The sequence below is a fragment of the Caloenas nicobarica genome, chromosome 3 (genome assembly GCF_036013445.1).
Source record: "Caloenas nicobarica isolate bCalNic1 chromosome 3, bCalNic1.hap1, whole genome shotgun sequence".
In the NCBI taxonomy this organism is placed as follows: domain Eukaryota; kingdom Metazoa; phylum Chordata; class Aves; order Columbiformes; family Columbidae; genus Caloenas; species Caloenas nicobarica.
The window spans coordinates 8,113,035-8,127,606 of record NC_088247.1 but is presented as its reverse complement, the minus strand read 5'-3'; the positions used below and the strand labels follow the sequence as shown (position 1 = coordinate 8,127,606).

The window sequence follows — 14,572 nt, the reverse complement described above, 5'->3', positions numbered from 1 at the left end:
GTGGAAGGCTTTACCCACGCTGACGGAGCGCGGCGGAGGGTGCCCAGTTCGGGTTGCCGTGGCAGCGAGGGACGCTGGACGGCCGGGCGCGGAGGGGTCCGACCGTTCCTCTGTCCCGCTTCTGCCCGGGAGGCTGCCAGTGTGTGGTGGCCCTGCAGTCGGGGAGCCGAATCGCTGTCCCCACGGGCGGCCCTTTCTCTTCCCGAGAGGCTGGGTGTGGCGAGGGAGGGACTATTTTCTCGGGCGGAAGGACACTGAGCGGCGGTGTGAGAGAACGTGTGAGCTCTGAGGCGGTGGGCGCCGCCATCCTCCCCTCAGCTGGGCTTCGTCGTGGTACGGCGTCCACCGCAGTCACTTCTCGGCTCCTCCGGCGTGTTTCGGAGCCTCGCTCGAACCGGTGAGCGGCCCCCGGCACGGAGGCGTGTCGGCCCGGGGGAGCGCGGGGCTCTGCTGCTGCCCCCGCCTGCCCTCGGGCCTGTGAGACCCGCCGCAGCGCCGGGCAGGTGCGGGACACGCTGGGCCCCTGCGGGCCTGGAGGCCTTTCCCTCTCACCGGTGCCTCCGAGGTGGACGGGCCAGGCCTGTGGGCTCTCTGGACGTCTGCAGTTTATCTGTTATTGTCCCGCTCTGCTCTGCACTGGTGCGACCTCACCTCGAGCGCTGTGTGCAGGGCTGGGCGACACAGGATAAAAAGGATATAAAGTTACTGGAGAGTGTCCAGAAGAGGGCTGTGAAGTTGGTGAAGGGTTTGGAGGGGATGCCGTATGAGGAGCGGCTAAAGTCACCTGGTTTGTTCAGCCTGGAGGAGACTGAGGGGAGAGCTCATGGCGGCCACAGCTTCCTCACAAGGGGAGCAGGAGGGGCAGGGCTGAGCTCTTCTCTCTGGTGACCAGTGACAGAACCCGAGGGAACGGCAGGAAGATGTGCCAGGGGAGGGTCAGGTTGGACATGAGGAAAAGGTTCTTCCCCCAGAGGGTGCTGGACACTGGAGCAGGCTCCCCAGGGAGGTGTCCCGGCCCCAAGCCTTACAGTGTTCAAGAAGAGACTGGACAACGTCCTCAGACACACAGTGTGAACTGTGGGGTTGTCCTGTGCTGCGGTTTTCTCCTCATGCTCTGTCCGGGCGCTTGAGAGGATCAGGAGGGACCAAGTCACCAGTAAAGGCAGCTGCTGTGCTTGCGAAGGGTGACATCCATGTTTGCTGAGGAGATGGTGACATGTGAGCCTACAGGCACGGCCCGCATAAGGGCTTTAGTCAGAAAGGGGCTTTTGAGAGGACTGGGGCATGTGTGAGGATTCTTACCTTTTGTCACAGAAGTGATTGAAATCTGTCTTCTCCAGACTGCTGCAAAGACTTGTGTTTGGGTGGAGATTGGGTGTGAATTTTAGCAGATGGATGTTTTGGGGAGGATGTTCTGCTTTACTGAACAGGACTTGGGAAGCAAGAAAAACCAGTGATACAAAGCTATACTGCTGATAGCAAAGCAGGATGCAGGTACATGGAGAAAAGGAGGCTGAGGGGAGACCTTCTCGCTATCTACAACTACCTGAAAGGAGGTTGTAGCATGGAGGGGGTTGGTCTCTTCTCCCGAGTAACAAGTGATAGGACAGAAGGAAGTGGCCTCAAGTCGCACCAGGGGAGGTTTAGATGGGATATTAGGAAAAATTTATTCACAGAAAGGGTTATGAAGCAATGGAACAGGCTGCCCAGGGCAGTGGTGGAGTCACCATCCCTGGAGCTGTTTAAAAGACACGTAGATGAGGTTCTCAGGGACATGGATTAGTGCCAGAGTTAGGTTATGGTTGGTCTTGATGATGTAGAGGCTCTTTTTCAACCAAAATGATTCTATTATTCTATATCTAGCAAGACCTTTAAGGCAGTGTTATTCTCAGGTTTGATCATAATAGAGCAAATGCCCCAATACAGAACAGCCAGCCTGTTCACAATGTTGATCTTGTTTTATCTCTTCAGACTTTCAAAATCCTTTGCTGTGTTTCTGTCCCAAGACATGGTTAAACATTTAGTTTTAAGACCTGCAAAAGAGCTGGTGTTTCATATTAGTGGGCCCTGCCTTCACCAGTCATGAAGAGTTGGGATCTCATAGCGAGAGTCCAAACAAAACAGAAAAAGAAAGGATTAAGATTCAGCGTCAACTTTAGTTGTTAAGATTGGGGAAAAAAATCTGCAGCTAGAGACTTTACCACATGTGGTTTCTTTAAGGCAGATTGCTACCACAGGCACGTTTTTTGGTTTTTTTCCTGTTTTATCTCTCCTGGATCCAAATCCTCTGTGGTGAGAGCAAACATCTACTTTGCTGTGTGCTCACAGAAAGGCTCAGTCCTTCTTTGTAGGATGAAGATGGAGTCCTAATACTATTTAGTGAAAACGGGTGGAAAAGAGGCTAGTGGGGTTTTTTGTTTGTGTTGTAAACTTAGAAACTATAAAAATATGTATTTTCCTCATCTTAAGCTTGTCCAGGGATTTATGGCATTCCTATCTCAGAAGAACAAAACTGTTTTGAGTGGAAGGAAATCTGCAAAAGATGGTCTGAAGCAGGAGCCTGGGGCACCTCTGCAGGTAGGTAGGATGTGTTGCTCACAGGAAAGTGTGTTGCCTTGTCTAATGCCCAGTTTGTAGCACCTCAGGTATCCAGATGTTCTTCAGTCCTCACTGTTCGCCTGTTTATTTTATATCAGAAATGAGTTCAGCACTAATCAAGGTGCATTTGCTGTTATTTATCCGTGTCGGTAATACAGTGCACAGCCTCCTTTAACCAGTCACTGCAGGATGAAGAATAAACTGTGTGAGTCCTTCCCCAGCTCCTCAGAGACCACGAGGTGGGAGATGCTTTACAGCGTTCCTTGAAGATTAGTGGACTTGGGCTGTCTGGAAAAAGGGGAGATCGTTTGCAGAGCAGGGGATTTCGCACAGAGAATACCAGAAGCTGTGGGGCACATGTAGACAAAAAAATCTTAATTTCAAGATGGAGGGAGGAAGGGTACCTGCTTTCCAAATCACGTAGTAGTGTCCTCATTGTAAGTCCCTATCTTACTCTGTGTCTTTTATCCCCTCTGTACAGAGAAGGCAGGAAATCATGTTAAGAGGAACAGCCCACTAGCCTGCCACAATGCTCAGGCTGGTGTGTGTTTCTGGTTTTGGAAGCTGTCTTACAGGGGCTGAAATAATACAGGAGAGGATTGGGAGGTTGTGACCTATTCTACTGCGAATCCTTTAGTTTTCCTTGTGTCTGGTGAAAGGAGAGAAAGCTTGCAAAGTTGTACAGGAGGGAAGGAAAGTCCTCGATACCACGTGCATTACATTGGCTTTTTTTCCTTGCTTCGGTTTGTCCCGGGTTACATGACAGAAGTGAGGATTTTTCTTTTATAGAAGCAGGTGGAGTGAAGGACGTGAGGTTGCAGATTTGAGGAAGGAAATTTTCGAAACTTGTGTGGGTGAGGCCCTGAGTAATTTTATCTAGGAGGTTCACTGTTCGTCGAGCAGGCAGTGGGACCAGGCGACCTCCAGAGGTCCCTGCGAGCGTGTGCTTTCCTGTGGTTTCTGGCTCTTTCAGCCAAAAAAGACAGGAAAGAACTTCCATGAGGAGGCAGGAATATCCAGGCAGATGAGTCTGTCAGTGCATGAGAGCATGGAATATGAAATGAAACAAATAAAAATGTAGATTACAGACTTCACCTTGAATCAATGGTAAGAGATTTGAATCTACAGTTGGGGTCAGATAGTATCACTGAAGTGCTGGGTTGGAGAGAGTAAATGCTTAAAAGTTGTCCTGTACCAAAAAAAAAAAAGTTATGTTGTACGAATACCTGATTGGGAGAGTCTTTGTAGGTTCTTTTAACTAGATGTTGCCAAAAGTAATTGAAAACCAAATTATTTTTCGTAGCTGAAAGATCTCGCTGAAGAATGTGGAAGTCAGTATCTGTGCAGAAATCACTTTTATTTTCGTCCCCTCTACCTAAGTAGTTTCGTGAATACATGTTTCCTGGAAGCAGCATGTCTCAAGTGAATCTGAAATAAATAGAGATTTAAATTCATGTAAAGGGCATTTTGTCTCTGTGGTTCTGCTTTCTCTGTGGTATAAATTGATCCAAATATACTGGTGCACGTACAATAGAGAAGATGGAATTTCCTGGCTGGAGCTCAGAGTTAGTGCTTCAGCATAAGCTCCATCTGGTAGAACTGACTTTAAAAACCACTGAAATGCAACCAGCCCTGTGGTGGAACGTAGCGGTCGTTTGAAAGTGACTTTTATGTAATTGAAAAAGGCACAAAGGAAAGAAGTGAAAGTCAGGGGGTGGAATTTGATAACTCTGACAAATGTTTTCAGAGCTGACAAACGTTCTGGAATAATTTGTGAATCATTTTGTTCTTTGAAATAAAATGTACTGTCCATGGCTCATGGAGATGAAGACAGACAGTTACTGTCAGAGGGGGTATCTGGCTGTAAACCTGATACTTCATCTCTCCTACTCTAAGTCCTGCTTTTACTTCATGTGGTTCCTTTAATGTTTTGTTAGGCAGCACCTGATGAAAGTCAAGACATCATTGCTTCTGTTCAGTGCATCTTGGACAGAGAACATTATTTTGTGAGGGTAAGAAGTGGCGTCTCTTCTTTCATTTGCTGTGTGCTTTCCCGCGTGTCAGTGTTTTTTCTCTCAGTTATTCGTGAGAAAATGTCAATGGTTTGTATTCTTGGAAAACTAAATTTAGCATTACAAGTTCTTGCCCTCCTCAGGGTAGGACTGAAGTGGTAACACTAAATATGAGCTTAGGAATCAATCTGTCTTTGATTTACCTGCCTGTTTTCATCTAACTTTTGTTCGGTGGATGTGACTAGATGGTGACAATGGGCCTGCAAATAATGGGTGGAATGGCTGAGCAGATTATCAGTGCTGCAGGGAGAAGGTTCTTCTCCTCCTGCCTGTGTTGCACAATCTGGTACTTATCAGACGCCCACTCTGAAGTGATTTCAGCTCACTAACATGGTGAGACAAAGGGAATAATTTTCTGCCAGTCTTGCACTACGGCTTACAAAAATTAGAGTCGGAATGCCAGAGCTGGTGCAAGGGAGAGCTTGGAAACAAGAGGTGGGAAGAGGAGAAGAAAGAAGGGCTGGAAAACAGGGCCCTTGCAGCAGGGAGCAGTCAGATCAGGTCAGCCAGGCTGTGTAGTTTCACCCGTGGGATCTTTAACGTGGTTGTATGATTTTTATTTTTCATTTCTTACTTAGGAGCTAGACAGATATTTGAGGCACAATGATTTTTTAAATCTGAGAAGGAAGGAGATGCTGTACAAGAAATGGCTTGAGGATGTTTCAGAGCCACTGCTGCAGAAAATTGAGGACAAAATGGACAGCCAGTCAAGCGAGGAAATACGGAAAAGGAATGATGAACAACTCTCTCTCTATTTAAACTACTGTAAAAAGAAGGTATCAATGAGAATTAGATTTCTGTCCTGGAGAGGGTTGCATACAGAGGGTTGTGGGCAAGATCAGGGTTTCAGCTGTTATTTGCTGTTCAGTTGAGTAGCCTGGTGTTCAGATATGCCTTACCTGAAACTTGTTCTTCCCCAGGACTGCTGTAATGGTGACATATATCGTTACAGCTGTTTAAGGTCACCATCAGATATGAACAACAGCATTGGTTGGTGCAGTGAGCACCTGCTGGGGTCTGAATATGGTGAAACACCATATTGTGGTGGGTTTCCCTCTGTGAGCCAGACTGTTTAGAGGGAGACCCTTGAGCTCTGTCAGCTGAAACCAAAGGCTGAGTCTGTGACCAGGGAGTGGACCACACTCTCACGTCTCAGGAGTTCAGCTAGAGCAGCACTGCAGGATGTTAACAGAGGATGAGTGAAATGACTTTTTGGCCTTGGATGCTACTGATCAAGCTTTATAAAAGAAAAAAAGGTGGGAACAGGGTGAAACAAACAATTTTCTTAAGTCTGCATGCAGGTAAATAGACCCAACTAATTGATTCTGTAGTTCCGTGCATTTCAATACTCATAAAAATTGCAGTCACTGTAGGAAATACTTGTTGGTTTTCTTGATTTTTGCTCTGAATTTCACACCACTGTTGAGTATCAGATTCCATGACTCAACTTTCTGCATCTCAGGAATGGATATGTAGAGTGATAAGAGCAGTTACATCATCTGCCACAAGTATAATAGTATTTTATATAGAGCAGGCCTTTGTTGTCAGTGGAAACAACTGCACAGTGGAGTTATGAGACTGTAAATGAGCTTCCCATCCAGAAATGAAAATGTCATGGGAGTGGTGGTGTTTTAATGAGAGCAAATGATTTTTTTTCAAAGGTCTGATGTGAAAGACCCATGCGTTTAAACTGCACGTGATGACAAAGAGCTGAAGTCTCGAGATTCAGGATATGTTGGGTGTACTGCCCATATCTGGGTCTGCATCTGTCCATCTTGCAAGCTTCTGTGTTAGGTCAGGACTTTGCTGGGTGTCCTCCAGAAGCAATGGCTGGTGTACTGGGACGTGTCCTTCTCCCTGAACAAGCACGGCACCAGTGATCAGCCTCCACCTTTTCCCCTTGCTCTGTGGTGTCAGCTCTATCATCAGCATGTCTGAAAATCAGGCTGAAGCCCTTTGGAGTATCAGGACAATTAATTTGCATAAGTTTGCATTAATTGTGGCATCTTATGATACATTTTGCAGAACTTAAGACACTTCTGTGGTTTGGTTAATATACTGATTTCTGGCTGTGCATTTCCCCCCCGCTTCCCTCCTTTTTATCCATTTTCTCTTGCTCTCTTCCCTGCGATTAGTCTTCTCCTAGTCCTGTTCCCCAGATCTCCTCATACCACACCTGGCTGTGTAATATCTGGTCTTGCTGCTCTCTCACTGTTTTATCACCAACAGCTTCTGAGACCTGACCTGGTACCTGCTTCTCCCACAGGGTTTTGTGGCTTTGGAAGCTTATGACCCATCCGAGTACGATCCATTCTTCCTGAAGACACACACAGACTGCTGGAAGGTGTGATGGTTATTGATGCTGTGAGGTTTAAGAGCACTTTTTGACCAGTTGATGGTTAGAGAGGAAGCAGAGTGCGTTACTGACATGTTGCTATGGGGCTGGTGTAGAGCAGCACATTCTCGTTTTATTAACTGAGTAAATATGGGTCCCAGCCCCTACTGCATTTAAGCCCAAGAGTGTTTGAAAATGGTTTTTGCTGGAGACATGGTTTGGATCCATCCTAAGCCTAGATTTGGAGGCACAGTAGCAATGGCAGGGAGGAGGTTTGTATTCTTCATCTCACATTCATTGTGACAGGGCGAGAAGTGTCCTAACAAGGGTTGGTGAGTTCCCAGGCAAGCTGGGTGTGTGCTCTGCAGAAGGAAATAATCTGACAGTTCACATGATCTTTATAAAAGCTCACCTAAATGCACCCAAAGACCTAATAGAAGAGTTAGGTAGGACTTGGACACAAGTCCATGAAGTGCAATTCTCTAAATTCTCTGAATCCCTTCTGGATGCTGGGAGCCCTCAGCAGCTGTGGGGACTGAGCTGATACTTCGTTGATCATTGATTCAGATGATGCTTCATCAAGTTCAGCTGCCTCCAGGAGATCAGATCTCATGTGTGTGGTCTAAATTTGTGGCATAGTTGTTGAATATGTTGTGGCCTGCCTGAGGAACTGAGATGCTCTATTTCTTGGGCTGCTAAAGTCTGTGCCTCATGTGTTTATTAATAAAAAATGAGGTTGATGCTCCTCCCCTGCTAAGCAACGGTACCTTGGTATTCATCTCTGGCTTTGGTCTTTTGAGATTCTGACAAAATGCTTGTGTTGGTGCATAAGCATGAAATGTCTCGTCACAGGTTTCAATACCAGCTTTACAGGATCCTCTGTTACAAGGCATTCAAAGAAAGTTTATTGAGACAGGTGTTATCAAGCAGTGTGAGACAGGTATGTTAAACCATCGGGATCCCTTGGAAGTGTTTCATACTGAGGGGGGGAAGCCTTGCTTGCGACAGTAGATGCTCACACAAAGCACTTGCGACTTCCCCACTAGGCAGACCATGTTCTACCAGAGAGGTGAATGAACTCAGTAAAGCAGAACCGCCACTGCTTCCTTTGAGCCGTCAACATATGGATTCAATTGCATGGCTGAAGATACCACACCTCTATATTGCTAGTGAGGTCTACAAAACTAACAGGTAAGAGCTCATGTGTTTACTGAGAGGCAGCACGACAGCTACAGTGCGTGAGGCCTCTCCTGCTTGGCTGCATAGCAGAGTATTTGCTAAAACTTAAATTGCATGGTAAATTCTGCTAAAGCAATAAATTGTGTACTTCTCCTGAGAAAGGAGTTGGTGGAGGGAAAGCCCTCAGGTGTGGAGTGGGCAGCAGGGTGTGTTCTTAATTGATGGTCAAGCTGAGCCTTGAAATAAAGTGGCTTTTTGTTGCGGAGCTTCCCACATTTTCTGCATGCAGCCTGTCAGCCGGACCTGCAGGTCAGGCCATGGAATGTCTCCTGGGTGCTTTACTGGAAGATCTGAAAGGATTTAGTGTTCATACTTGTGGGGTTTTTTGTTTGGTTTTGGTTTGGTTTTCTGTGTTTTGTTTTTTTGGGGGTTGTTTTGTTTTGTTTTTCCTACTAGTTTCTAGATTTTAGGGAAAGAGTGAGGTGATGATTATAGCTTAGAGCACAGAATGGTTGAGGTTGGCAGGGACCTCTGGAGGTCACCTTGTCCAACCCCCTGCTCAAGCAGGGCCACCCAGAGCCAGCTGCCCAGGACAATGTCCACATGGCTTTTGAGTCTCTCCAAAGATGGAGACTCAGCCACCTCTCTGGGCAACCTGTACTGGTGCTCAGTCACCTTCACAGTAGACAAGTGTTTCCTTACGCTCAGAGGGAACCGCCTTTGTCTCAGTTTGTGGCCATGGCCTCTGGTCCTGGCACTGGGCACAACTGGCTCTGTCCTCTTTGCATCCTCCCTTCAGCTATTTGTACACACTGATGAGATCCCCCTGAGCCTTCTGAACTGTCCCAGCTCTCTTGGCCTTTCCTCACATTTGCTCAGCCAATGTCCTTTGTTTGAACTTTCTGGTATGATGTGTGGCCTGGCTCAAGCCATGAGGCTTCCTCCTGTGCTGAGGGAGCTACACACCACTCCAGAAAGTCACATCCTATGGCCAAGCATCATACCAGGGTTTTGGTGGCCTACAGGCTGGTTGGACTCAAAACGTAGCAGAGCTCAGAAATGGTGAACTGGACTGGAGCTGGGAGCCTGATGTCCTCCTGAACGAGCCCTGCTCTCAGCCTCTGGGGTTTTATGCCTCTTACTGGCCCAAGGCTTCACTCCAGCATGTTTGGAGCAGTTATGAGGTAATGGCACATTCTATAAGGAAAACTGGTCACAAAGACAAGCACTTCCTGGAGTGAGTCAGTACAGGGAGGAGCTGGTGTGGGGAGCTGTGCAGGGCTACAGCAGCCTTCGTGTTGCATGGACCGGTAACAGTTTTTACTTCTGTTTAAAGGCAGAAAGTCATCAGCCACAAAGATGGTGAGAGCTGATGATGTCACCTGGCCTCCAGCTGACTGTGGCGGCGGGCACAGCCATCAGAAGGTACCATTTGCAAAATGTGTTATGTCTTCTCTGAAGCAAGTGATAGCAGGTCAGGTCTTCTGGCAAATGGCAATAAACTCAGTGTCTTAAACATGAGTACTGTTACCCAGCAGCCAAAGAAATGTTTGAGATGCTGCTTCTGTTATTTCCAGTGTTATTTTGCAGTCCAAAACCTACTGGTTTAGGAGGTTTAACTGAGGCTCAGCTCTACAAAGATGGAGCTGATGTTCTCTGGTTTATAGGGTGACAGAGTCTTTGTATTAAAGGAGATGAACCAGTGAGAAAAGTTAGAAAAAATCTGGTAGGCCCTTTTCTATACAGTGCAGAATCCATATGTTATCCCAGCTCTTGCAACAGCTCTGAGTCCGCTGTATTTCATATTATGAGAAGTGTGAATGTTAGTGGTGGGCAGAGGGAATGGCAAAGCTTGCAAAATTTTAGCTACAGTGATTTTGCATGAAGCTGAAAGAGATTTCAGAACAAACCTTCTCTTTGAATGAGAAGGAGGCTCTATGCATGGTTAGCAGATGTGTACAGAAGAGCAGCTTAGAAAGCACCAATGAGGAAATAATGATTTGGTTTTGTTTGTTCAAGTCTTTATCAGAACTCTCACAGTGAACGTCTTGCAAAATATTATTTGCAAAATAATGTTAGGCTACTACTGAGGTTTCAAACGACTTTCTCCTGGAGGCAGCGTACGAGCAGTCAAACCTTAACAGACATACTGAGTGTTCTGAGAAGGCAGGAAATAATTCGGGGAGAGGAGAGGGAAACTGTTCTTGTCTTGCAGTTTTCGGAGAGTCAGTGTTGGGCACCAAACGCTGTTGGTGTCCTGCAAATCTGTTCCTCTCTTGTCACAGCACGATCCCTATGTCCCTGCCAGGGGACTGCACAGCAGCTCTGGCAGCAAAGCCTGAAAACAGAATTTTCTCTGTGCTTGTTCTAGAAGCTCCAAACTCCCACTGCACAGACACAATCTCTCACGAGTTGCCAAGATTTAGTTTTATTTAGGATTAGAAATACTGAACCACAGAAAACTGTTAAAAATAACAGAGGTTGACTCAGCCCTGTGACAGGAGTGGTACGCAGATGGCAATCGGGTGCGAAACTGTCCAGTATCCGGGGGGGTGTTGCTGCACCCATGGAAAACAGGGGCAGGCGCTGCTCAGTTGCATGCTGTGTTTTTTCAACAAAGCCCTTTTAAGGAGGCAGTAAAACCATTACAATGTACCAAACCCTTTATAAACAAACTTTTTTTTTTTTTTTTAATTGACCATCCTTGATTTTGTGCCAAGAGAGAGTTTTTGCTTTCAAACAATCTCATTTTACAGTTTCATGTTGGTGTGACAGTTCCTCCGAGCAAACCTTTTAAACTTGTAATAAACTTTTATTGAATTTAATCTTCTAAGTTTTTCTTATTATTTCACATTCCCCTGTACAATAAAATATACTTTTAAAAAATCACTATGCATCAATAAACATCTGTAGACAAATTACATTAATAAACTTATATTTTACTCTCTATATACATGTTGGCAACATCAAAGCTTCAAGATTCACATGGAGGTCTGCAAGACCAAGAAAATGTACACAAATAACTTATGTTTAGGAAAAAACCCAAAAGCTGAAGAGTATTTTTCCACATTATTGTGGGTCACAGTATTTAAAATATTTTTTTCTAGTTATTCTTCACTACCACATTGTCTCAGCAGAGAAAGATGAATCAAACCGAAGCAGAAAGAAACATCAAGTAGCAGTTACTGATTTCAGTGCAGAACTAAGTCAAGTAAAGAACTACACTTGATTCTTAGAGAATACACAATATATCAGAGACCTCTCCAGTGCTAAGGCTTCTTCAGCATTTAATCTTTAAAAAACTATCATCCTGAGATGGGAAAATTCCAGTGGATATCACTTGTCAGATCTCAAATGGAATGATTCTAGTGCTGAGCTCAACCATTCCTCAGTCTATACGTTAGACTAAGTGCTAAAATATACGTCTTGATACCACATTTCTACTTAATACTTTTTATGGCCCTGAAAATGGAAACATTGGCATTCAAAACCAACATAATTCCAACATAATAAAAAGGCACTGAGCTGTAGTACTGTACATACAGTAACATTTTTTTGCATAGATCAACAACTTCGAATGCTGCAAGGAACTAAGCGCAACCAGTAACTAAAAGGAAATATGGAAGCAGCACAAACTCTTGCTTAATAACCAGTGTGGGGCAGGAATCTTTTACGAAAAAATTGTTCAGGCTGTCAGCTTCATTTGTCCTTCAGAAATTAACACAAGTGTTCTTAGAGGAGTGTTTTCTGATCAAAAAGCTGCAGGTCAAAACGGACCCAGACTTCGCCTGTTGGAACTTCATGCAGCAGCAAGTGTTTAGTCGTGGGGCCTTTGCTTTCTTGTTCAGTTCTGATTTTTGCTACTGGAACTTCAGTGCGACCCAAAAAATCTGTTGGGCAAATGAATATGAAATGTTGTTAAGCAAAGATGTTAAACTTAGAAAATCAGGTTAAGCTGCAATGCTACATAGTCTGTATTTGGTTCCAGAGCATGGCTCCCAAGCTTTCTGTTTGACTTGCCCTCAGCCAGTGCAAATCAGCCAGCAGTGATGAAAACGGGTCTTTTTAGAAGACAAAAAAATGCTATGGAATTAGGATGGAAAACATGCCTTTATGTGACAGTTTGATCTAAGGGCTTTAAAAATACAATTCCCTTTCAGAAACACAATTTCTTGTTCTCCTGTCTTAGAGCTGGAAGATCAAAGTTAAGTGATGGGACCTATTTACCAGTCAGCTGCGGTGCTACGAAGACAATAAAAAAAAATCCACTATTTTGGCTCAGACAACTTTTAATTGGGCTTATATAGCATTCTTTTCACAAGAACAATGACCTTGAACAATTACTGCCACTAGTTTACAGTCCTAGTCAAATTACATACCCTCTTTGTGGCCATTTCATATATAAACATCTTTGTGTCTGTGCATTAAAAGATTTACAATGAACTGAAAAAACAACAGGCAACTGTCCAACAGGGAGCAGCAGCCTCGCAAAGTCATGTTACCTCGCTGGAGAAAAGACTGAGCTACAGTTACACACGGGGCAACTCAGGTCAAGGCTGAACCTGGCAGATCTGCAAGAATCACACAATCTTAGAGTAGTTTGGGTTGGAAGGGACCTTCAAAACTCATCCAGTGCCACCCCTGCCATGAGCAGGGACGTCTTCACCCAGCTCAGGTTGCTCAGAGCCCCGTCCAGCCCGGCCTGGGATGTCTCAAGGAATGGGGCATCCACCACCTCTCTGGGCAACCTGGGTGAGGGTCTCATCACCCTCAGTGTAAAAAATTTCTTCCTCATGTCTGGCCTGAATCTCCCCTCTTCTAGTTTAAAACCATCACCCCTTGTCCTGTCACAACAGGTCCTGATAAAAAGTCTGCCTCCATCTGCCTTCCCCTTTTAAGTACAGAAATTACTCCAAAGAATCAACTGTGTGTCAGAGCCCTGAAAAAGCACTTGACATTTTAAAGAGCACTAGAAGCAACTGACTGCCAAAAAGTTGTTCAGTTTCCAAGCAAAAGGCTATTGAACCTCTCGAGTAAGGAGGCGTTTTTACACACCATTTCTCAGGAAGCAATCATACCTACAGGCTCTTGGAACTGCTGGTGAGGAACCGTGCACCCCAAGTCACCAGAAAGCGTTCTTTTCCTAAAACAAATGTTCACGCTTACCGTCAGGTGAGAACTGATCTCTGTCAAACATGGTGATACACAGGACGTCCTGATACAGATCCTTAATGAAGAACTGGCAGTTGAAGTTCCACTTGGGGTTCAAGGTGTCCTGCAGGGTCCTTGTGGTGTAGCTCTGAGAGCCCATGCTGATTTCACAGTACGGGTTGCTCTTCCCTAAACACAGAACCAGCCATGAAACACCCCTGCAGCACAGAAACCTCCCTCCCCATCTGCAGGCCGCCTGGACACGCATTGACGCTGCTGTCCAGAAGAAGTGGGTCAGGCAGTCCCTATATCCCTATATCACTTGGTCCTCTGACACTAAATAATAGCTAATTTGTACAGAAGCTGTAGCTTGAACTACAGTGTTTCCCAAATCACCAAACTCCTCTCAGCAAGCCTTTCCAAATGCTGCAGGAATAATTTGACACTATTTCCTTCACTCACCATTGGGCTTACAGGCCTTGAGCTCTGTTGCTTCAATCACATGCACCATCAAGCGTCCTATTCCTGAGGTTTTCTGTGAGCGAGCTAGGAACAAAGAAGTCAGAAAGCAATGGTTTGCTCACAACTGTAAAAATTGGTGATAGATCTGAAGAGGGAGACCCTGCACGGACACTGTGGCATCCTCCAGAAAAGGCCCTGCCCACGTGTCCAAGCGGATGAGAAGGAAACACAGAACTCGGTAGGTACCTTGATAAGCCTTTTCACGTTTCTTCTTCTCAGTTTCGATGTACTGCTCTGATGCTGCTTTGATTTTCTGGACCCACGCAGTGCTGCAAAGAGCAATCCCTATGGTCAGGGTCATCCCACAGGCAGGATATTCTTCACTATCAGCAACTCTTTTTCCATTTTTTTCCCCCCACTGGGTTTCAGAGGCATCACAAATCAAGTTAAATGAAGGACTAAAGCAATGGAGTTTTTGGATTTAAACTTATGTCACATTCCCACACAGCCTAAATAAATGAACGTGGAGCTGCTGTTTTATTAAAGCTGCTGGGTCACATCAAAGACTGACCAGGATTGGGGAAGAATCCCATGGGAAGAATCCTATGGGATGCTGGACTTTGCAGCCCTAAAATATTCTATACAACTGTAACATTGAGGAGCAGTAAATGTGACTCCGGATTCCATTACAAGAGCTGCTGCACAAGCAGAACAAAATGAGAGAAAACATGTAACTCAAATGAGTCAGACCAGTTTATTTCCTGATCAGAAGACT

The 14,572-nt window shown here is 45.4% G+C and overlaps 2 protein-coding genes across 4 annotated transcripts in view; one reads left to right on the top strand and one right to left on the bottom strand.

Annotated features, from left to right (window-relative positions):
• The first annotated feature begins 2,484 nt into the window (after positions 1 to 2,484).
• FAM228B (family with sequence similarity 228 member B) lies at positions 2,485 to 9,557 on the top strand. The gene is made up of 7 exons (XM_065632902.1): positions 2,485 to 2,577; positions 4,536 to 4,610; positions 5,249 to 5,446; positions 6,937 to 7,014; positions 7,858 to 7,945; positions 8,052 to 8,196; positions 9,521 to 9,557. The coding sequence occupies exons 1-7, from the start codon at positions 2,485 to 2,487 to the stop codon at positions 9,555 to 9,557; spliced, it is 714 nt and encodes a 237-aa protein (XP_065488974.1).
• Positions 9,558 to 10,644: 1,087 nt separating this feature from the next.
• Positions 10,645 to 14,572, bottom strand: part of ITSN2 (intersectin 2) — an 85,514-nt gene continuing 81,586 nt past the window's right edge. For all 3 annotated transcript variants that reach the window (XM_065632979.1, XM_065632981.1, XM_065632980.1), the window contains 4 exons: positions 14,044 to 14,126; positions 13,798 to 13,881; positions 13,351 to 13,524; positions 10,645 to 12,074 (listed from right to left, as the gene is read on the bottom strand). In XM_065632979.1, the coding sequence (XP_065489051.1) occupies positions 11,917 to 12,074; positions 13,351 to 13,524; positions 13,798 to 13,881; positions 14,044 to 14,126 (499 nt within the window). In that variant the 3' untranslated portion in view covers positions 10,645 to 11,916. The remainder of the gene's footprint in view (positions 12,075 to 13,350; positions 13,525 to 13,797; positions 13,882 to 14,043; positions 14,127 to 14,572) is intronic.